This window comes from Mirounga leonina, unplaced genomic scaffold (assembly GCF_011800145.1).
Source record: "Mirounga leonina isolate KUSES-001 unplaced genomic scaffold, KU_Mleo_1.0 Mir_173, whole genome shotgun sequence".
Lineage (NCBI taxonomy): Eukaryota > Metazoa > Chordata > Mammalia > Carnivora > Phocidae > Mirounga > Mirounga leonina.
In genome coordinates this window covers 30425449-30449921 of record NW_023270447.1, presented here as the reverse complement: position 1 = coordinate 30449921, position 24473 = coordinate 30425449, and the positions used below count along the sequence as shown (strand labels likewise).

Sequence of the window (24473 nt, the reverse complement as noted above, 5' to 3'; positions counted from 1 at the left end):
TGAGCCCAGCTGAGATCAGCTAAGGCCTGATTAGCTGAACTCCACAGACTTGTAAAATAACTAAATGTTTTTGTATACCACTGAGTTTTTGTGGCTGTTACATAGCATTATTGCAGCAAAAGTAACCAATACAGGGGCGCCTGGATGGCTCAGTCCGTTAAGCGTCCGCTTTCAGCTCAGGTCATGATCCCAGGGTCCTGGGATCGAGCCCCACCATCGGGCTCCTTGCTCTCTGGGGAGCCCGCTTCTCCCTCTCCTCCCCGCTTGTACTCCCTGTCTCTCCTCTCTCTCTCAAATAAATAAAATCTTAAAAAAAAAAAAGAAATTTACTTGTGACTTCTGAGAGAAGAATAGGTTTTGGAATCAGACACATCTGGGTTTGAATTCTGATGCTTAGTTGTGTGTGCCTGGGCATATTAATCTGTAAACATGTTTAGCCTAGTGCCTAACATTTGCTAAGAATTCAGCATTAGTAGTGATTAGTAGTAGTTGTGTTATTATTAAAACAGTCTCCAATAGCCTGGTTTTTTTTCTCCCTGAAGAAATAGTTCTTACCTAATCCCCTGACCTGCAGTCCTTCAAAATGGTAACAAGTATATTCAAACTCTCACCTTGGAGAGTTAGGGGAGTAGCTTCAAAATACAGGGAAATTGCCTGTTTCTGATACAATTAACCACACATAATATTCCAAAGTTTGTTACGAAAATAGTAATGCTACTAACGAATGTAACTAATCCTATAATCTGTTTCAAAAGAATGCCCGGAGATATTATATAATGGTGAATAACAGCACTGTTATGAAGTTACATTGACTCTAGTTGGAGTCCCCTATCTGCCTTCTCTTTGCAGTGTGATTTGGGACAAGCCACTTGACCTAAGTGATAAGGTTGTAATGAGGATTAAATATAAGTAAAGCACTTTAGTAGGTTGACTAAAACATCATAAATATCCAATAAATGGCAAGCAGTATTAAAAACAAACTTTTTGATTATCTCCTAATGCCAAAATTACAATAAACGCTGGTAATTCAGAGACAGATCAATAACGTTGAATCCATGAAGAGGGTCATACTTTAACTATGAGGCAGGAGAAAACACTAGATACATCTTTTAAAAATTGAAATACATCTTAATGATTGATTAAGCTCATCATTTCATTAAACATCAAAACTTTAAATACTATACCAAAATGACTTATTTTGCATACCTCTGATTAAGAAATAACAGGAAGATATTATATATTAACAAACTTTATACTTTTCACTCACTCTTAATATTCATTAAATAAATTCAACATCCAAGTTATAAATTTTAAAATCATTTTTATTGAACTAATTATAACAATACTGTTTGAGCTGGTGGCAGTTGCCCCACACCAAAACAAACCCATTGTGAATGCTATTCAACATCCTCAAAGTAATCCAGTTTGTTTTTATACTTGGAATATAGCTAAACTTTTGACATCACATAATCAAGCAAATAGCGGTGCATACTGCATACTATATTATCCAAAAAGACTTTATGCATTTCATTAAAAAAAAAATCATTTTGCAAGTGGCTTTAGCTTTATCAACAATCTCATCAACACATTCCATACTTCATGCTCTCAAAATTAAAAGTACCCTAAAACTAAGTTTTTTACTGATTTTAATGAATACTATCCAGGGTTATAGGAATTAAAGTTTAACATTTTACAGTATAAGAGGCAATAAGTTACGGATATATGCTGACACAAATTCCACTCAAACTAAATACATCCTTGATACATTCAAAAAGACATACTGTAAATATTAATATGCTAGTTTATATGCTGCAGTGCAAAAGAAGTGACACCCTAACGTTTCCTGAGCTTTAGGAAATTAACATTTTTCTGACTACAATTCTCAATTTAAAATAGGCTCTTTATTATATGAAGCCATGTCAAAACTATACAATTAAATTAGGGTTTTGGAGAACTGAAAAGATTGGTCAGTGTTATGGTGTGTTAAGGTAATGAAAAAGTTTCCAAAGCAAAAGTATTTACAAAACTATAAAGGATAGTATGGATTTGCATGTAGTATAAAGATCAAAGATAACCTACTGATTACCAAATGATCACAATTATCCCTTCTCTTTCAAAAATATTACACTGAAAGACTTTATGGTAAGTTATCTAGCATTAAATATACCAACCTGTAGTATATCACACATTTTAACACATTCTTCCATAATGCCCAGTAAGAAGGAATAAAATATTAAAAATCAAGAAAATAAACATGCTTTTAGGAATGTTTTTGCATGTGTATGTGAGAGGAAATGAAAATGATTTCTCATTAGAACTCTATACCCTCAAAATTACAAAGACCGAGTTTCTACTTCAATTTTTTCTTCTGCTTGTAGTATATCAGGGTCAACGTGAACAACTGGAGGTCGTAGAATAACTTCAGGCCCTCCGCCATATATAGACTGTAGAAAATTCCACGTTTCTTCAGAAATCTGACCAGAATCTGCTCCTAGAATTAAGTGCAAATAGAAAGAATAATATTTACAAACCTACATATTCATATTGCAAAACCTTCATAATGTACCCCCCAGCACAAATCCTCCAGGGATAAATGAGAACTAAGGGAACACAAATTTCCAGACTACCAGCCCATTATGGTCTTAGTATTTTTTCCTAGCTCCTATCAACAGCCTTAAACCTTTCCTCAGATAACAAACACTGGCAGCTTTTCTACTATTTGTTCTCCTTCATATATGAATTATATCATTAGGCTGGGTAAAAAAGTGGCACAGATGGCTAGTAATGTTATATTCTTAACAGTGACAAATGGCTTAAGTATTAGTCAACTTACCTTGCCTGAGCATCACATTGCCACATTTAGTGACGGCAATTTTAGTGTTATCAATAGGACCTGGAGGATCTAAGTCAAAAGGAAAAACAAAGGATCAAAATGCATACTTTTCAAAGAAATGTACCAAAGAATTATGTATTTCTGTATCTGAAATAATTGAGGGATGTAACTATGTAATCAAATTGATTATTTTGGGGTGCCTGGGTGGCTTAGTCATTGGGCGTCTGCCTTCGGCTCAGGTCATGACCCCAGGGTCCTGGAATCGAGCCCCACATCAGGCTCCCTGCTCCACGGGAGGCCTGCTTCTCCCTCTCCCACTCCCCCTGCTTGTGTTCCCTCTCTCACTGTGTCTCTCTCTGTCAAGTAAATAAATAAAATCTTAAAAAAAAAAATTTGATTATTTTGTAGTCATATTATTACAGTTAATTTTTAAGCATCTTCTGAGCCTCTTCCTTTTTGGGTCTTAGTTCCCTCCCCCACCCCAAATAGAACCAAGAAAGAAAGGGAGAGAGGCTCTCTCACTACCTTCTAAAATCTCACTTTAACTATCCATTTGATGACTACAGGTTAAAATGCACTTTTAATGTTATAAAAGAACAATTCTTTTGTAATTTAAAAAGAAATTATGTGATTCTTGAGTTATTTCAGACTGTCATTACTTAAACTAAAAACAATAAAAGCATTATAAACTGAAATGTTAAAATATATTCTTTTTTAATTTAAGGGGGAAAAAAACCTGTTTTCCCCCTGAATACAAAAGTACAGTGCATGTTTATTATCAAAAGCTGTAAAACAAGGGGTGCCTGGGTGGCTCAGTCGTTGCGCGTCTGCCTTCGGCTCAGGTCATGATCCCAGGGTCCTGGGATCGAGCCCCGCATCGGGCTCCCTGCTCCGCGGGAAGCCTGCTTCTCCCTCTCCCACTCCCCCTGCTTGTGTTCCCTCTCTTGCTGTGTGTCTCTCTGTCAAATAAATAAATAAAATCTTTAAAAAAAAAAAAGCTGTAAAACAAAACAAAAAGGCACAAGGAAGAAAAAATATTGTAATTCCATTACAGAAAGATAAGCAGGTTAAGTATCTTTGTGGTCTTTTTGCCTTTGCATATGTTTGCCATTTTTTTTAAATATAAAAGGTTCAAACTATGAATACAGTATTGTAACCTTTTTCATTTATCAAGAAATCTTTTTAATTATCACATATTGCCACAAAAATTATTTTTAAAGTCCACATAGTATGTCATTGTAATGGTTAAAACATCATGTAACCAATCTTATTGTTGGGTGGATTATTTTTAACTTTTCAATATTAAGATTGCAGACTAATTTTGTTCAGTTCCTTTATTCCTGCTATGAATATGCTGTAAGTCATGAAACAGTTAATAAAACAACTAACCAGAATACAAGCTAGAATGTTAGATCCTTGAGGGCAGGGATCTTTTTCTCTCTTATTCACTGGTGTAATCCCAAGTGCATATAGATATCCAAAAAATATTCGTCAAACAAAAAATCAGCAAAGAATTTCATTTTTCAGTTAACTACTTACCTCCATCTTTACCCTTCACAAAACTTTCCCATTCTCTAAACCACTGCATACTGATGCAATAAAAAGTAGCTGGAGAATCCTCCTCTTGGAATGCTCTGTTGAGCTACAGGGAGAAAAAAATCAGTCACCTAATATCTAGAACTTGTTTATAGCAGAACAATACAACCATTCTACTTTAGCATTTGATAAGGCCAATACCTCATAAAGAATGTGATGCACATTGATGCTAAGTTATCTTAGTACCACTGTAATGCCTTTTAGTAAGCAAGTCAGTCTAGGTTATGTCTCAAAATTTACAAGTACACACAAAAGAAGAATAAGACACTGGGCAAGTCAAAATGGTCAAGGCAAGTCTTCAAAACAATAAATAGTCCACACATTTATTAAAGATCAAATGTGTAAATCTTATTTAAATATACTATATCCACTGTCTACCCTTTACTTCTGTTCACTGAAGATACTGGTGGACATGTTGTTATTACAAACACAATGCTGCAATGAATAATCTTGTACATGTCGTTTCACAAACAATATACATACATGTTTAGGACAATTCTCAAATGTGGTGGAACTAAGGTCCCTAAAGATGTTCCACTTCCTCTTCTAAGGCCGAAGTAAATGGGTATGTGACTCAACTAGGCAAAACTCTACTAGAAATGGAAATCTTCAGGAGTGATCTAATGGTGAGAATGAAGTCACTCCTATATCAGTTTTGTTAGCCACATACCGTTCCTGAAATTTTGGAGAATTCAAATTTTCCTTTTGATAAATTTCTTTTTTGCTTAAGTTACCCAATGTGTCTTCTACTGCCTTCAATTAAAGAAGCCCAATTGAAAGAATAATTGATATAGAAAGAAAGAGGAAAAAGAGCCTAAGGAAAATGAAGGGTATCTGAAATTTATCCAACTGTACTAGTATGAAAAGACAGTGAGACTTCTAAAAATATTTCAGTATGGGTAACTAAATGCCTATGGTACTATCCGAGGACAAAGACAGCCAAGTCCAGATAATACCGCTCCTATAATCAAATCTATTAAAACCTTGTCATTGTCCCCAAAAATCCTTATAATAGCACAGAAGTATCTCCATGATCTGGCTCCATGATTAGACTTCATCTTCTAGTAACTTTCTTCCTCATTTATTCACTCATGGTCACAAAGACCTCTTTGTTATTCTCAGAACCAAGCAGTTACTTTCCTGCCTCTTAAAGCTTTTGCATGACTACCCCCTTCTTTTCACACATATTTAAATACCTCCCTCACCTCTTTCGAGTCTACTTAAATGTCACCTTCTAAGGCCTATCTTGATCACCCTATTTAAAAATGCACCTGACACCTCCCTTCATCATTGTACTCTTCATCCCTCTTGTTCTGTTTTTGTTTTCCTTTTCCAAAGAATTCATTACCTTTTAATATATCATGCATTTTTTTTTATTAAATGTAAGTTATTGGAAGGCGAGGATCTTTCTGAGATACAAGGTAGTTGCTTCCACAGAACAATGAAAGGCAATGAAAAATGTGGCTGTCTTGATGGTTAACACATAAATCAAAGCATGTCTGTCTCAAGGTATAGATTTAAAGTTAGGACTTTCCATGATGCACAACTTATCCCTAGAGAACTGAGATTCCTGAAATATAATATCAGACTGATTCTACCAGATGAATCCATTTAATTCATAGCATTACTGGGTTTGGATATTTTTAGGACTTCATCCTTCACATTAGAATATTTCTTATGTGTCCAGGTGGGGCTTTCTAAATATTAGGTAACTATAATTACCTCACTAATTTAAAGATACATGTTTTTTCTCTAGTTCTGGGAAATTTCTCTGTTGCCCTAAGTTGTTTCCCCCCTTCTATTCTCTTCTAAAATACCTATTAAAAAACACTGGATTCTATGTCTATCCAATATTCAAAACTTTTGATTTCCATCTGTTTATCTTTGTGCTTCATTTTAGGAGAAATGCTTTGCAAGATCTTTCAGAACACTAATTTGCTCTTCAACAGTATTTATGTGGCTATTTAGTCAATTCATCTACTGAGTTCTGTTTTTATGATATAATATCCTTACGTATCTCCCTGAGGATCAACTGTATTTATTTTAAAGCATGATTTAAGAATTCTATGTATTAGAAGCTATCTAAGATAATTCCTTCTTCAACTGAGTTTCTGTATTTACTGCTCTATCCAAGCAGAAACCTTTATGCTTGCTGCCTTGTACAATGTAAAGGGCAGAATGCTGAGGTTATTATTGGTATGTCACTTTCAAGCTTGAAGCCTATGCAGTCATTTCCTATGGCCTTTGGTTTGCTTCTTCAGTCTGATCCTACCTACTTTTTTAATTTTTCAGAAACTCTACTTTTCCAGTCTACCAAGGGCACCTGTATCTGTACTTCAGTGTTAAGTTTTATACTAACACATAGTTTTGTTTAAAAGAGGGGGCAGGTTCAGTAAATTTATAGTTTTGCAACCACCACCACAAACCAGTTTAGGACACTTCTAACACCCCAAAGAGTTCCCCTGCACCATTCTACAGTTTCTACAGTCCATCTCTTGTTCTCAGCCCCAGGAAACCACTGATTTACATTGTCTTTATTATTTCCCATTTTTCAGATGTTTCATATAAATGGAATTTGACATCACATAGCCTTTTCATGTCTATCTTCTTTCACTTGGCATAATGTTTCTGAGGTTCAACGAGGTTGTTGCATGCATCAACAGTCCAATCTTTATTGCCAGTAGTATTCTATTGTAGAGCTACCATATTTTGTTTATCTATTTGCCAGCTAACATTTCAACTGTTTCCAGTTTGAGTCAATTATAAGCAATACTGCTATGAACATCTGGTATAAGTTTTTTTTTCCTTTACTTGTTTTTTTTTTTTTTTTAAGTAAGCTTTATGCCTAACATGGACCTTGAACTCATGACTCCATGATCAAGAGTCGCATGTTCTGGTGCACCTGGGTGGCTTAGTCGTTAAGCGTCTGCCTTCGGCTCAGGTCATGATCCCAGGGTCCTAGGATTGAGCCCCACATCGGGCTCCCTGCTCGGCAGGAGGCCTGCTTCTCGGTCTCCCACTCCCCCTGCTTGTGTTCCTTCTCTCGCTGTGTCTCTATCAGATAAATAAATAAAATCTTAAAAAAAAAAAAAAAGAGTCTCACGTTCTACCAACTGAGCCAGACAGGCGCCCCCTGTGTACAGGTTTTTGTGAACTAAGTTTTCATTTCTCTGGAGTAAACAGTCAGGGGTGACATTGCTGAGTCATGTGCTCAGTGTTTATTTAACCTACAAGAAACTGCCAAACTGTCATTTGGCATGTAACATTTTGCATTCCCATCAGCATATGACAATTCCAGTTGCTCCACATTCTTGCTAGCCCTTGATATTATCCACTTATTTTAGCCATTCTAAAAATCGTGTGATGGTATTTCATGATTTTTAAGTTGCATTTTCCTAATGGCTGCTCATAGTGTACCTTTTCATGTGTTTACTAGTCATACCTTCTTAGAAATAATGTTTATTAAAATATTTTCTTTTCTTTTTTTTTTTTTTTTAAAGAGAGAGAACGCAAGAGGGAGAGGGAGAGAGAATTTGAAACAGGCTCCACTTCATACTCAGCACAGAGCCCGACAAGGGGCTCAATCTCACAACCCTGAGATCACGACCTAAGTCAAAATCAAGAGCCAGATGCTTAACCAAATGAGCCACCCAGGCACCCCTACTTTCCTTGTTTTTAAACTGAAACATTTGTCTTGAGTTGTATGAATCCTTTATATAGTTTGGATATAGTCTTTTGATGATGTGTGATTTACAAATACCTAGAACTTACACTGGATTTGGTTCTAGCTTCCTAACCTACAATGTTTTTCCCAGTACCACCATTCTCGGTCTTTTTTCCTTTCACTATTCTTGGCCCTACTGAATGTCTAATTCACTGAGATAATATTCCACATTACTTCTGACTATGGAACTTATTTTACACACAATAAATGAAGAAATAGGCTCACATCCCATGGGAGTCACTGACCTTATCATGTGGCATCACCTAAAAACTGCTGGCCTATTGAAGACTCAGTTTTTGTACACGAGTGACAAAACTTTACGGGGTTGGTACTATCCTCTACGCTGTGGTATATGCTCTAAACCAGAAACCAATATATAGTGTTGTTTCTCCCATAACCAGAATACATGAGGCTAGGTACTAGATAAATAAAGTAGGAGGATGTATCCATTAGCACCTAATGACATATTCACAAAAGCTTCGCTTCTCATCTCCACAACTTTGGCCTCAACTAGTTTGGAGGTATTAAATTCCAAAGGGAAACAACAATAGTTTTACTGGACTGAAAGTCGAAATACTTCTCTGGTTATGTATGGTTCCTCATGTCACTGAACCAAAAGGCAGAGTGGGTTACAGTACTGGCTATATAAAAGGTGAAATAAAATGACCACTACACAACAGGAACAAGGAGGATTATAGCTGAAAACCAGATTAAACCCACTGTATTCGTTTCAGAGGGCTGCTGTAACAAATTACCACAAACCTGGTGCCTGAAAACAGCTATTTCATCTCCCAAAGTTCTGGAGAACAGAAGCCCAAAATCAAGGTACTGGCAGGAACATACTTTAGGGGAGATAATTAGGGGAAATTCTGTTCCTTGCCTCTTCAAGCTTCTACTTTGTGGCTGGCTGTATATTCTAATCTCTGCCTCCTGTCTTCATATGGCTTTTACCTTTTCTGTGTATCTCTTCTGTATGTCTCTTTATAAGGACATTTATCACTGAATTTAGGGTCCATGCAGATAATCCAGGATGACCTCATCTCAAGATCGTTAATTATTTACATATGCAAAGACCCTTTTTCAAGTAAGGTCACATTCACAGTTTAGGTCAATTCACAGAGATTAGGACATGGAAATACCTTTTTTGGGGACCACCATTCAACCCACTGCAAGCACCATTCAGTATTTCCATACCCAGAGGTTAAAAGCTAATAGACAACTAGAGAAATCTAAACCAGGCAAGATTACAAAGACCTCAGATTCCTCTGAAATGATGGTCTGGGTTACTTTACCAGGTAAACACAACCACAACCAACTGAAGTGCTGATTAAGAAAACAGGGAATATGGAATGGGTAAGTGATCAGCTGTAGACATACATTTCTTCCTTACCGCATATGTGTATCTGTAAACATTTACCAAATCTGTAAAAAATTATCAATTTACTTTTCCTTTCTTTCATTCCTCTACTATTTATTAAGTTTTTTTAAAGATTTTTTTTGAGAGAGAAAGCGTGCGCGCGCATGAGTAAGCATGGGGGGGGAGGGCAAGGAAGAAGCAGGCTCCCCACTGAGCAGGGAGCCCGAGGAGGCGGGGCTGGATCCCAGGACCCTGAGAGATCATGACCTGAGCCAAAGGCAGATGCTTAACTGACTGAGCCACCCAGGCTCCCCAATATTCTTTAGATTACAGTATAAAAGAGAGATTGTGACTGAACTGACTGAACTAAAGATGAATGACTAACATCTGAAAGTGGATACAGTGACTCATAGAAGTTCGAGTCTCCCAAGTTTAGGAAAAGGTAAGTGCAGCATGTATTAGTACATGAGCTAGTTGCAAGGTGTTAAATAGAAACATGATACTGTTGCTACTGCCGTTGCTTACATGTATGAATGTGTATGAATGCTGAGCTGACAAGAGGCAGACTTTACTGTACGGCCCACAATGCATCATTTCCATTCATTCTTACACTCTCTTCTGTGAAGAGGAGAAGCCTACATTTTCCAGGATCCCATGCCAGTAGTATTCCAGGTTAGGCACTCTCAATGGTATATGCAATATATGGAAGTCAGAAAGAAGAAATTTTTTCTCCTCTCTGGTGGGAGCTGTGACAGGCATCCACAGATGGCATAAATAGGATTTTGCCACCACTTCCAAGCATCTTCCCAAGAATCCTTCACTTGGTATAATAGGCTAACATCTTTAACAGCAGCATCTTGCATCTTTTTTTTTTTTAAATATTTTATTTATTCATTCAGGACACAGAGATACAGAGAGAGAGAGAGAGAGAGAGAGAGCACGAGCAGGGGGAGAGGCAGAGGGAGAAGCAGGCTCCCTGCTAAGCCAGGAGCCGGACGTGGGGCTCGATCCCAGGATCCTGGGATCATGACCAGAGCCAAAGGCAGATGCTTAACCATCTGAGCCACCCACGTGCCCCAGCATCTTGCATCTTATGAGCACCCTCAGAATAACCCACCAGGATCCTGAGATTAGCAGCTTATTAGGCTTATTAGATTTCTGAGCATTCTCCTGAGATTTACCAGTGGCAAGCAATAGAGATAATTCCCACAGGTTTTGTGCAATTTTTAATTTTTTAACTTTGAAACAATCTCAAACTTAGAGGAAAACTCCAATGTAACACAAAGAAATTTTCTTCCCTCAGACCACTGACAGTAAGTTGCTAAACATGTTCCTTTCCTCCAAACATGGTGCATATTTCATACGTACAAGGACGTTTTCCTACACAACTAACACAAATGACAAAAATCTGGAAATAAACATTGATATGAACCAGCCATTTCTCCAAGGAAGGCTGGTACCTTTTAGTGGAGAAAGATGTCAAGAAGCCAAAGCCTGATGAGAGCTAGGTATGTTTAATCTTACTGAAATTATCATTGCTCCCAGGCCCTTTTAATAACAAAGTTAGGGAATTAACATATGTACATCATTTGTTTCTATATATGTATACGCACACACATTTGTACCTATGTATGTATGCATGACCATGAGTTCACAAAGGTACCTACAAGTCCAATCTAATACTAATAGCACAATCCAGTTTAGTTTTCTCCCTTTCCACATTTGTAACTCTCTTATTTGACAATGAGAAATCTGGCTCTCATTGTACTCATTATTTGATGAATTCTATATATGGAACCAATCCCTAAGTCTATCACCCACCATCCCGCAAGGGTATCCGTTCTCATGTTGCCTGGGCTTCAACACCCTTGACTTGGCGCACACCACATAAGAAGCTTTCCTTAACCTGTACAGGCTCTGAAGCCCTTCAATACCCCCATTCCTACCTCCAGCATGGCAACCTACCCTACTCCCAGATTTCCTGACTCAGCAGTGGTCTTCTTGACTTTCAATGACCAGTCCTTTCAGTAGTTGTTTAAGTCTTTCTTCGCCTATATTCTTATTATACTCAAAATACTTAGAATGGCTTCTGTTCCCCAAGCCCTAATGGATGTAGTTATTAGCCATTTATTTAAGCATTCATGGAATGAACTATTTTAAATATTCAACAAAAATGTGCCTCCTTAGGTTTAGGAAACAAATGAGGCCCAAGCACAATAAACAAATCGATACCTATACTATCTTCCTGTGTGTGTGAAAATTTCTTTACTTTAGGCAACAGCACACACACACAAAAATCCTAAATCCATGAAAAAGAAGCAGGTGTATGTGTGTATGTGTGAACATGTGCTGGGCAGCCGTAACACGAAACATACTGTTCATCTGTCTATTTAACAACTTCTTCCCCTCTTTTACTGAATCTCAATTTTCTCTTGCAAAATTACCATCCCTCCACCAATACAGTTTTAGTAGGATTTTTTTTTTTTTTAAAGATTTTATTTATACATTCGCCAGAGAGAGACACAGTAAGAAATTCCCGGAACACAGCAAAGGGAGTGGAAGAGGGAGAAGTAGGCTTCCCACTGAGCAGGGAGCCCGATTGCAGGGCTCAATCCCAGGACTCTGGGATCATGACTTGAGCGGAAGGCAGACGCTTAACAGCTGAGCCACCCAGGCGCCCCCAGTCTTAGTAGGATTATCAATGCATATGCCTCTAAGGTGACCCAAATTCTAGATTCCCTACTGGGAATTTGGGTCATAAATATACAGTTGGAGCTATGCTACTGACAATAGCACTCTGAAAAGACTTACTTCTTGCTACCTACATAACTGGAACTGTACTAGTCCTTGTCCATAAAACCTGGTTGTTTAGCAGTGTACATAAAATAATAACCTAGGGATACCTGGGTGGCTCAGTTGGTTAAGCGTCTGCCTTCGGCTCAGGTCATGACCCCAGGGTATCCCTCTGCCTGCTGCTTCCCCTGCTTGTGCTCTCTCTCTCTCTGACAAATAAATAAAATCTTTGAAAAATAATACTGATAATAATGATAACCTAGACTGGTAATATGCTATAATTAACCAGTAATACTATGACTGTTTCTCCTCTTTAATTACTTATTTTATTACCTATGAATGACTTCATTTTGCCTCTCTGAATTAGTGCATGTTAAATGTTTCTTTTTTCTCAACCACTGTGATGTTTTAAAACTTCAGAGCCTAAGACCCTCAAATAGTTCTGAGCCCACAGAAAAAAACCTGAATTTGCATATGGATGGGTCATTCAGTCAACATATACACATTTAAATGATTTTGAGTAGAGTTGGCACACAATGTTACATTTTAGCTTCAGGTGGAGGACAGTGATTCCGTAAATTTATACATTATACTGTGTTCACCACAAGTCTAGCTGCCATCTGTCTTAATCTATCCCTACTACAACAGTATCATTGACTATATGCCTTATACTGCGCCTCTTATTCCTGTGACTTATTCATTCCATAACCAGAGCCTGTATCTCCTAGTCCCCCACATTTAGATGGTTTTTAATTTACTTGCATGTTGATCCTTTTCAAAAAGTAGATAATCTGATGTATCTTAAAACTGCCAACGACTAATTCCACTGTACTGGTAACTGTGAAAACTGCACAGATATAGCTTACACTTCCTTAAAAAGATCAAATAGATTATTTCTAAAAAACAAAAAGAAAATACCCAAAAACAAGCAAACAAATAAGAAAAACCTAGTTGTTTAGCTCTTCCTATTGATTATGTGACCACTTTCAGATTGTTGCTTGCAATCAAGGAATGCTTCATAATATACTCATTTTGAGGGGTATATTTGTAAGTATAGACAGTCTCACAAAATGATACTGTATTTCACAAAAAGATGGAAGTAGAGAATGCAGTCTGGGTATATGCTTTCAGAAGAACACTAACTAAAGGAAACCTGTAATTTGCCATTTCAATAGATTACTTGCAAATGCCGATCTGTAAAACAAAATTTATTACCAACCATGAAAATAAAACCCCACAAAAGAACTTAACTCACTAGAATTTTAGTGACCTGTTTCTCACTGTTATACACCCAGAACACTTAAAATCTATTACAACTCTTTCATCTAATCATTTCATTAATATAATATAGTTAACATAATAATAGTTCTACTAATTGTCTGTTCTTTATCCTAGATCACATTTACAATTCAAAAAGCATCACTTTACCCGAATAAAAATTTCCAATTCAGTTTTTCTTCTTTTTTCAATTTTCTCCGCCTCAATTTGGCAAGTGTGACAAATGTACAGATGGTTGACAGCTGGTCCTCCTCCATACCTAAAGCATGAAGAATTTAATCATTATGATAATGTTGAAGAAAGTGGATGTTCTAGGAATTTTGTCTCCAACTTTGAGTCAATGGCTAAATCTCTAATAAAGAATAAATCCCCACAGAAAAATTCTCAGTCATAATTAAACTAATGTAAAAATCATATGATTATAACAACTTGATTTTATGTTTATCAGGGTCAATGACTCAAATTTATTGACTAACCTGCTTTATACTTCAACTTTCCCTTACAGCTATTTCTGCTACCAGATATGTTAATGACAACAACACAAAGTAAAAGAAGTGGCTTTCAAAAATTACAATACAACATAAATCATAGTTCAGTGCAGCCATAGCCTTAATCAAGTTTTAATCAGAAGGAAGCTTTTGCTGGCCTCTCAAGAATTTTTTCAGTATTTAACTAAGAAAACATAGTAAGGAAATTATATATAAAATGTTTTAAAATAAAATTTAAAACTTTAAAATTTCATAGTTAAATATCACCATATGCTTTTACAGATACAGATAATTAGAACATAAAAATTAGGATATTATCTAGATTATGGCCACATTAGCTACAAAGTCTTCCTATTCCAACTTCAGAATGAATAATGATGGAAAACAGGATTTTCTACATAAACAGCATAAAGCACAAGGAGCATATGTGAAATAATACAATTCCCTTTTAACAAGTTTCACCAACTGATTTTCACAATACCATACTGTCTGATTTTAAAAAACAAACCTGCTATATAGGTTATCCCAAATGTTCTGAGGCAGCATCAACACCAGGTCTTCAATGTAACCAGCTTTTCGTGGAGGAACACCTAAAAAAGTTCAGATGGGTGGTCTCATTCTTAAATTCCTTTATACAACTTTCAAAGGTTAAACTCATTTTTAAAATGATTAATCACTGGCATTTTTAAATCATTCTTCTTAAAAATTAAGTATAAGCATTTCTGGTGATTAATGTTCCTAAAAATAAACATATTTCTTGAAGTACAGAAAAATCAGCTAACCAAGATCTTCAAGTAACTTATGTAAATCTTTACTAAACCTTGACTATGTACTGGGAGAAATCAAAGAAAAATAAGAGACAATCTTTCCTTCACAGAGCTTGAGCTAGCAAAAGAAATGAGGCACTTACATACCTAACTATAATAAAAGGCAGTCACAAATAAATACCATTAAAAGTTTATGGGGAGATTCAGAATTGGAAGAGTATTATGTTAGTAGTTCAAGTGGGGAAATAATAAGAGATAAATTCGCATACAGAAACCTTTCAAGGTTTAGGTTTCTATATCCACTACAGGATATTCCTACTATCTCTTGTGGTTTCACTACAAAAATTTCAATTAACAAGAATATGGAGTCTTGGGCACCTGGGTGGCTCAGTCATTAAGCGTCTGCCTTTGGCTCATGTCATGATCCCAGGGTCCTGGGATCTAGTCCCACATCAGGCTCCCTCCTCGGGGGAAGCCTGCTTCTCCCTCTCCCACTCCCGCTGCTTGTTTTCCTGCTCTCGCTATCTCTGTCTCTGTCAAATAAATAAATAAAATCTTTAAAAAAAAAAAAAAGAATATTGAGTCTTCAACCATGAAATTTAATCAAGGTGTCACACTAAGGTGTTATTTTTCATGGGTACAAACACGAACATAGCCGATCACAAAGGCTTAAGTTATATGTAGCAAATAAGTATACAAAGCTTTTTTGTTAAATTTCAAATACATTTTCATACTTAGGAATAGAGCCACCTATTAATTTAGACAAAAGGGATAAGAATCATGGATACAGCTGGCAGCTGAATGCCTCTCGGCCGAGAAAAACAATGTGTAATAGAAGTGCTCACTGTACCATAACTGGCTGTGTATATCTCTGCCTCTACTATGAAATTCGAGTTTAGAGAACAGAAATAGTATCTTTGGTATTCTCAGGGTCTAGCACAGGTACTCAATAAGTATCTCTTCAGTGAAGAGGCTACAGATGGCCTATAAATCGAAGAAGAAGCCAATTTCTGAAACTAGAAAATTAAATACATTTAAGTTAGACTGAAGATGAAGAAATGAGAAATAAATGGAAGAGGAAAACTCTTGGCTCTTCCCAATTTGTAAATTATTTAACAGCAAACCCCTACCACTACTTTTCATTACAAAATTTCTTACCTTGGGGTGCCTGGGTGGCTCAGTTGGTTAAGCAACTGCCTTCGGCTCAGGTCATGATCCTGGAGTCCCGGAATCGAGTCCCGCATCGGGCTCCCTGCTCAGCAAGGAGCCTGCTTCTCCTTCTGACCCTCCCCCTTCTCATGTACTCTCTCTCATTCTCGCTCTCTCAAATAAATAAATAAATCTTTAAAAAATAAATAAATAAATAAAAATAAATTTCTTACCTCCATGAATACAGAGAAAATCATTATTTGAAATAGGGCCAGGCTCAGCAAAGGTCTTAAATTTATTTAGCCACTGTCGAGAAATATAAAATTGAAGGAGACTTGGCTCCATTATGTTCAATAAATTTGAAATCCTTCGTCTCTCTTTTTGTGCCTCTTCACTGCTTTTCCTGTTAACAACAACGATTCATTAAACTTAATATGCATTTTACTCCATCAGACTCGTAAATGCATTTTTCCCTCTTCCTTATTAGACTTAGCACACACAGTAATACTATGACTCTGACTAGGCTTGGGACTTATTCAAGAGCAATATACTCTGTATCACACCCCCCCCAACTACATTATAATACCCCTAAAGGGCAATACTATATCATAACTACTGATAATCCACCTAACTACTGGCACACAGTAGGCATTCAAATGTTTGTTAATAAGATCAATCTAAATAATGTTTTCTTTCGGTAGCTAGTATTTAACCTTTTACAAGATACTGAAAAATACCAAAGATCCATTTTTATAGTAATACCTCCTTTATTAGCTATTTTAGGAGAAAATCTGGTACTTAATTCCTACCATCAGTGCCTAATTTATCAAAACCAATCTTTCTAAAACAAAATCTATTCCTCTGCCCTTCAACTAAATGATTTAATATTTTCCTAAGAAAAGATCATTCTGCACGTAACTTTTCATTTTACTCACAAAATGAAATAAAAATAAGACAACTTTTAATCTTTACTCAGTAATACATTTTGAAAGCCTTAGAAGTTATAACCCCAAAGTGAGATGTTCTTCCATAATGTCAAAATAGCCTATCCATGAGAATTACTTCCTTACCTGTAGAAAAGAACATAAGCTTCTGCATTTTGTACAGTAGATTCTGAAACTTCAGTGACACTCTGATCATCAAATTCGTACCAGAGATTATTTAAATTGTTTCGGCAGTAGGCAATATAATGTCCACCTGAATTTGAATAGAAAAAATTTAAATAATTTCAGTAATACAAAATTAACATAAGGATCAAAGTACTTTTTAAAAAAAGATTTTATTTATCTGAGAGAAACAGAGAGAAAGAGAGAGAGCACAAGCAGGGTGAGGGGAAAAGGGAGAAAGACAAGCAGACTCCCCGCTGAGTGGGGAGCCCAACTGAGGGGCTCAATTCCAGGACTCTGAGATCATGACCTCAGCTGAAGTCAGAAGCCTAACCAACTGAGCCACCCAGGCGTACCAAAAATTAAAGTACTTTTTGAATCCTTAGTTCCTAGCAGAGACTGAGATATAGCAAGAACTATGCTCATATTTTTTTCCAGTATATATCCTCACCACCACCACTTGAAATGAAAATAAGGAAAAAAAAAATCTTTAAAAAAAACAGTATAAAAATGATGTTAAAGTCCTTATTAAATTTTATACAAAATACAATTTCCAGTATTTCAAATTCATAGCAAAATTATTCAATTTCCTAAAATTTTCTGTCATGTTTTTGACAACCAAAATAAAATTAAAATATATCTATTTTTACATTTTTCTTTTATTTAATCAAGTCTTAAGAGATCAATTTAGATGGTTACTTTTTTTTATCTAGACAGATGTCAAACCTATATACTTACTACTTGCAGTTCCATGATGACAAATGACTGACAGAAGATCATAGGTAACAATCTGAACTGGACTATCTTTAGCAAGAAATGGCTGAAGATCCAGACCTTCCAGCGGAAATGAAACATGGGTACTGATTTTGGTGGAAAACATCAGTTCATGTCTGAATCTTTTAAGATGGATGCATAAAATCTAAAAGATAAAGATTATTCAAAATTCTATTGTTTTGTATGCTAGATAAAGGAATCTATTATATATAGATATTGAACTGTCCAGGTTAAACATTACCCTGCAATTATGATAATCTGATTCCAGAGACATTAAAATACAGAAATGGTGAAACCTGGTACTTCCTAATAAGTTCACAGCTATTAGTTTTTCTAATTTTATATTTTATAACCTTCAAGATCCTACAAGGTCTGATTAAACTATGGTCAACACAGTTTTACAGATAAGGGCACTTATTTGCTATGTAACTCAGTATCTTAAAAATGGATAATCCTAATAGGGTCTATAAACACAGCAACTGGTCAATAGAACCACTCCATTCTTCAACTATGTTACATGGTATTATGTTACGGTTTTATGTTCCTACAACATAAACTTAATTATAATAAAGCCCATACCTCAGGAAATTTTTGTACTTTACAAAACTTTACTCCATTCCTTAACCTGGGGAAGAAGAAAAGAAAACAAATTTAAGTAAACCTGTTTCCCATATGAATCTACAAAAGCTTTAGTTTTTTTTTTTTTAAGTACACTGCACGCCCAGTGTGGAGCCCAACTCAGGACTTTGAACTCACGACCCTGAGATCAAGACCTGAGCTGAGATCAAGAGCCAGACATTCAACTGACTGAGCCATCCAGGCACCCCTAGTATTTTTAAATATATAGCAAAACCTTTTAGAAAACACAAGGACAAAAAATGCTCACTACTGAATTATATGCTACCAATTTAAAAATACATACTAATGAAACACTGGAGTCCCTTATTTAAAAAAAAAATATTTACGATATCAGTAATAAAAATTTAGGGAGTTGTTAATTCTCTGATGAAAATTATCTTTTTAAACAAATGTGCTAGTGTTATAGCCTGGCTATGCCTTTATAACATTCAGATACCAAGTAAAACTGGGTAAAATAAAAAACCAATTTTATAGAATTGGTTTGTCAGGTCAATATATTTTAACTTTTTTTTTTTAGTTTTTTGTTGTTATTGTTGTATTTTTTTATTTTTAAAGATTTTATTTATTTATTTGACAGAAAGAGAGAGCACAAGCAGGGGGAGCGGCAGGCAGAGGGAGAGGGAGAAGCAGGCTCCCCACCATGCAGGGAGCCCAATGTGGGCCTTGATCCCAGGACCCTGAGGATCATGACCTGAGTCGAAGGCAGATGATTACTGATTAAGCCACCCAGGTGCACCTTTGTTGCTGTTTTTAAGTAATCTCTACACCCAATATGGGGCTCGAACTCACAACCCCGAGATCAAGAGTCACAAGCTCTACCAACCGAGCCAGCTGGGCACCCCTATAACTTCTACTTTTTAAAAAAAAATATATATATATATAACCTTTATCATTTTAATTTTATTATTTTTTAAACTGAGGCATAATTGACATGTAACACTGTATTAGTTTCAAGTGTACAATATAATGATTCAATATTTGTATACATTGCAAAATGATCACAATAATTTTAGGTAACAACCGTCATATATAGTCACAAAACTTTTTTTTCTTCTCTTGTAATGAACAAAAACTTTTAAAATCTACCCTCTTAAAACTTTCAAATATGAAATACAATATTATTAACTACAGTCGCTATGGTGCACATTACATCTCCATGATTTAAATTATAACTGGAAATTTGTACCTTTTGATCCTCTTCACCCATTTTGCCCATTCCTCACTCCCACTTTGGCAATATAATCTTTATTCTTAAATGTGGAAACACGTAACTTGAGTTTAAGGGTGGTTATTATTAATGATCAGTATTAATGTACACTTGAGAGATACCTACTTTGGATTTGGGGCAGATGCAAGGTTCTTTTCCATCTTCACTATTATCTTTTTCCTAGTTAATGTTTTCAAGGAAAGTTCCCCCTCCAGGCCACTCCCTCTTCAGCTATTAGCTACAGCTTCCAAGACAAACTAATAAATACTTGCCAATTCATTAGATTTTTCTTGTAGAAAGTACAAAGCAGCTTTTCATCCTTATTGACCAAACAATACGCCATTCCTTTTTGTCATAAGAACCAACAGTTACAGATCAACATTTCCCTACATTTATTGCTAAACAGCCAGATGTTTGTTATTATGAAGGTTCTAGTTCTTATTAGGACACCATTATTCTTCTATTATAGAGATTCAGAAAAACTCTCCAGTTCACACAAATAGATCTGTCTTCAATTCTCCAGTTACTTTTCTTTTCTAACTTACCACCAAGAAGCCTTAAAAGTTTACATTTATTACAAGACATTTAAAAGGCACCTAGCAGATGTAAAGAAATACCGTACTTTTCTTAACTTTCTATTCTGCCATCATACAACAGGTAACATCAAAGTTGGTATAACATTTCTGAATTTTCTACAGATTTGAAACTAAGTACCTTTATAGTCACTCTGACTTCCTAAATCTAGTCTGTTAACATGGTAAGTCAGAAGAGAACAGTGCCTTATTTATGATGGCAAAATTTATATAATGAAACTGTACGTTACACATCCTAATATATCTTTTATACCAAATTTAGAAAATGCTTTATGGAAAATTACATACTTATTTTATCTCAAAATATATATAAACTTTCACATCTTAGATAAACCTATTAAATTTATCAAACTTTTACCTCAAATTTGTTTTACAGAACAACCTGTCTCTTTATTTTTCTAGGACAAAGTTTACTAGCCTTTATTTTTCTAAGTAAGGTGCAAAATTAGCTTCACGTACCCAATTCAAATGAACAAGAAAAATACCATTTATAATACAAAACATGCGATTCAAAGCACTGTCAATGACACTTACTTTTTGCATTTTTCACAACTGTACATATTGTCACCTGGAAACAGAACATATCTGGTCATTCCTCTCAAAATAAAAGTAATTTATTTTCTTTTGGTTCTGCAATTCTTGGGAGTTTGCCACATGCTGATTTTGCGGCACAGTAACACAAGGCTCACATTTTTTAGTCTCTGCTCAAGAGTCAGCTCATGATAGCTACCTTGCCTAAAATACCCTCACCTCCCTCTCTTTTCAACCTTGAAGGCCTATCTCAAAGAACATCCTCTCCATTTATTCACTCAACGAACTTTACTGACTGCCTGTTATATATGCCAGCAAGGTGGTGAACACACAAAAACAGTGGAATATCTTAAATATTATGGAGGATCTCAGAGTACTCCATATATACAACTCTTTTACATGGGTTGAATCTCCCCTTCGTTGAATCCCAGCTCCTTTTTATTTATTTATTTATTTTTAATTTTAAAAGATTTTATTTATTTGACAGAGAGAGCGACAGCGAGAGAGGGAACACAAGCAGGGGGAGTGGGAGAGGGAGAAGCAGGCTTCCCACGGAGCAGGGAGCCTGATGCGGGGCTCAACCCCAGGACCCTGGGATCATGACCTGAGCCGAAGGCAGACGGTTAACGACTGAGCCACCCAGGCGCCCCATCCTTTCTATTTTTTAAGACACCTCACCTACCACATTGTCTTATACTACAGAAATCTGTATAAATTATTTCAGGATATGATTTATGTTACTTATGTTACCATGGCAGATACTGGCAACTATGCTGATATGGGCAGGTACTATTTAAGCCGCCTTAAAACTTAGCTTTTACACATACATTTTATATTTAGTCCCACTAGTATTTTAGATCACTCACGAATTAGCCACAGTTGAAAAACTGTTTCATATTTACCTTTTAGTTCATCTCTGGCGAAGAAGGCAGCAAGACAATCTTGCAAGGTTACTATTGGACCCCAAAACCAGCTAGGAACACATGAGACAACAAACCTGAAACATTATTGACAGAAAAAAAAAAAGCAAGTGTTCTGCCAGTACAGCAGAAACAGCAGTTTTAACACTCAATTAATACAAAGAAAATACACACATACCTCTTCACATATTCCATGAAAAAAGCTATCCACCCTTGTGGAGCATATGCTTCGCCACATGATCCTGCTTTGACTATAGAAGTTGGGTGACTGGATGAATGCAGCTTAGCAAGGTCTTCCTTGCCGGGAATTGGCAAGGACAGATCTTGAAAGGTCTCGAGGGTTACAGACACCTAAAATTGTTTCGTGTTTAAAATGGAATGAAAATAATCCAACACAAACATAATTATAAGAACAAATCTCAGACTGCACAAAGCAATTTATAAACAAAAAAAGAAAAAAAATCTGTAACAGTAACGGCAATAGCAAAAATACTTGCTCTGAACCAGGTGCTGTTCTAAATTTAATCTTCACATAAACCTTATGTGGTAACTACCAACATGCCCATCAGTCAAGGACACTGTGGCATAAAGAAGTACATCCAGACACTCTAGACTCAGTACCAAACTCTTAAGCACTACTATGGTATTTATTTTTGGAAATGACCTCTCATGATAGTTTTTAATGTTTTTTAAAAAAGAAGTAAAACCTGCCATGTAATTTTTAAATAGCTGAGAACATTTCAGGATGATTCCATTTAAATATCTAGTACCCAAATAGCCTACATTAAAATGATCCTCTTGAAAGCCCTTAGATTTGACTTATGAAACTAATACAATAATTAAAAACTTATTTTTGAGGTTTTTTTGAGAGAAGTCATTTTATATTCCTTAATTCTGAGATTTAGAGATATGATTAAAAAACTCATGATTTTAATTTATGCTCGTGTGTATCAATCTGACACTATCTTTATTATCTGAGCCCTAATCTTAACATAAGAAAATATTTATAAGCCACACCACCAAATGTAGAAGATACATTCACAGCCTTGTGCCTGTGAATAGCAACAGTTTCCCAGCATATTAATTTTGCCAGCCTTGGGAGAATATGCATGTGTTATATTTACTGTTGCTGAGCAACACATCACCTTTATATGTGACCAGAAATGAAAAACTGAGTTAATTCTTACTGCTGATGCATTCCTGTCCAATGACAAGTCAAGACCCATCCTTTCAAAATGTTGCTATTACTTCCAAAAAACAAATTCTACTCCTAGAATCAATTTATACTGATGTAAACACAAGAAATGCATGTAAAACCCTCAGCAGCAAGGAGAAAAAATTAAACATTTCATTCCATTTGTCAGGTTTTTGTTTTGTTTTAAAGAGCATTTGACAGAAATTCCCTGTGTATTATAATTCCCTCATACTCACCCTGTCACAAGTCAGACACTGCACTGAACTAATAATTGTTCCATCAAATATGTCTGAAATAACACTTCGGTATTTCTTATGCTGTTTTTTTCTCTTTGGAGATGGTGCAGATTGAGCTAGGATTGAAAAACAAGCGTAGAACATTTTTTTAAAAAATCAAGGAAGTTCCTTTAGCAATTTTCTCTGGAATCCTTAACAATAAAAATTTACTATGCCAATGAAATTTTGTCCAAATACCGTTCAAGAGAATTACTTTAAAAAAAAAAATCCCTAAGAGAAACCAAGATGAAATAGGAGGTGTTTGGTCTCCTCAGCTCAACTTCAATCAGAATAATTTTGCTTCTACTTATTTGTTTTTGCATCCAAGTAAGGCCTTATTTGAAAAAAGGATTCTATAGTTAAGTTTTGAGAGTTTTTAAATATATTTTGGGCACAAGCCCTTTGTCAGCTATGTGATTTACAAGTATTTCCACCCAATCTTATTTTTTCAATCTCTTAATAGGGTCTTTTGCCAAGAAAATTTTTAATTTTTTCTTTTATGGATATTGCTTTTGACATCTTTAAAAAGCTTTTTGTCTAACATGAGCTCATGAAGACTTCCTCCTTCTTATGTTTTTTCCTAGAGTTCTCGAAGTTTTACATTTTATAATACTGGAATTCTCATACATAGCCAAGTAGGAATGCAAAATTATACAGCTATTCTGGAAAACAATTTCATATAACAGTAAGCATAAAATTAATGTAAAACCCAATAACCCCATTTCTGCGTATTTACTCTAGACAAACTTACATTCACACAGAAACCTGTACACAGATGTTTATAGCAGCATTATTCATAACGGCCAAAAACTGGAAACAATTCAAATGTTCTTCAGAGTGAATGAATAAACAGTAGTATAGTCATACAATGAAATACTACTCCGTAATAAAAAGGAACTATTCAGACATGCAACATGACTGTATCTCAGATGCATTACACTAAGTGAAATAAGCCTGTTTCAAAAGACTACGTACTATATGATTCCATTTATATGACATTCTGGAAAAGGCAAAACAATAATAATAGAGAACAGATCAAAAGGGCTACAGTTTGGGGACGGGTAGGAGGATGATCTGATTACAAAAAGGTAATATAGGGAATTCTTTGGGGGTGTTAAAACTCTTCCATATTCTGTTTGTGGTGGTGGTAACAAGAATCTATGCAATGTGTTAAAATTCAGAACTCTACACCAAAAGAGCGACTTCTTCTCTATGTAAATTTGTGCCACACACACACAAAAATTTCAA

The 24473-nt window shown here is 35.7% G+C and overlaps 1 protein-coding gene across 5 annotated transcripts in view; it reads right to left on the bottom strand.

Annotated features, from left to right (window-relative positions):
• Nucleotides 1-1301: 1301 nt before the first annotated feature.
• Nucleotides 1302-24473, bottom strand: part of USP33 (ubiquitin specific peptidase 33) — a 58981-nt gene continuing 35809 nt past the window's right edge. For 4 of the 5 annotated variants that reach the window (XM_035018230.1, XM_035018232.1, XM_035018234.1 and 1 more), the window contains exons 12-24: nucleotides 23187-23302; nucleotides 21934-22106; nucleotides 21738-21832; nucleotides 20839-20872; nucleotides 18445-18490; nucleotides 17830-18010; nucleotides 17056-17182; nucleotides 16219-16388; nucleotides 14578-14659; nucleotides 13732-13840; nucleotides 4373-4475; nucleotides 2834-2902; nucleotides 1302-2491 (exon numbers count right to left, since the gene is read on the bottom strand). In XM_035018230.1, the coding sequence (XP_034874121.1) occupies nucleotides 2334-2491; nucleotides 2834-2902; nucleotides 4373-4475; nucleotides 13732-13840; nucleotides 14578-14659; nucleotides 16219-16388; nucleotides 17056-17182; nucleotides 17830-18010; nucleotides 18445-18490; nucleotides 20839-20872; nucleotides 21738-21832; nucleotides 21934-22106; nucleotides 23187-23302 (1463 nt within the window). In that variant the 3' untranslated portion in view covers nucleotides 1302-2333. The remainder of the gene's footprint in view (nucleotides 2492-2833; nucleotides 2903-4372; nucleotides 4476-13731; nucleotides 13841-14577; nucleotides 14660-16218; nucleotides 16389-17055; nucleotides 17183-17829; nucleotides 18011-18444; nucleotides 18491-20838; nucleotides 20873-21737; nucleotides 21833-21933; nucleotides 22107-23186; nucleotides 23303-24473) is intronic. The other variant, XM_035018231.1, reaches the window with a different exon arrangement.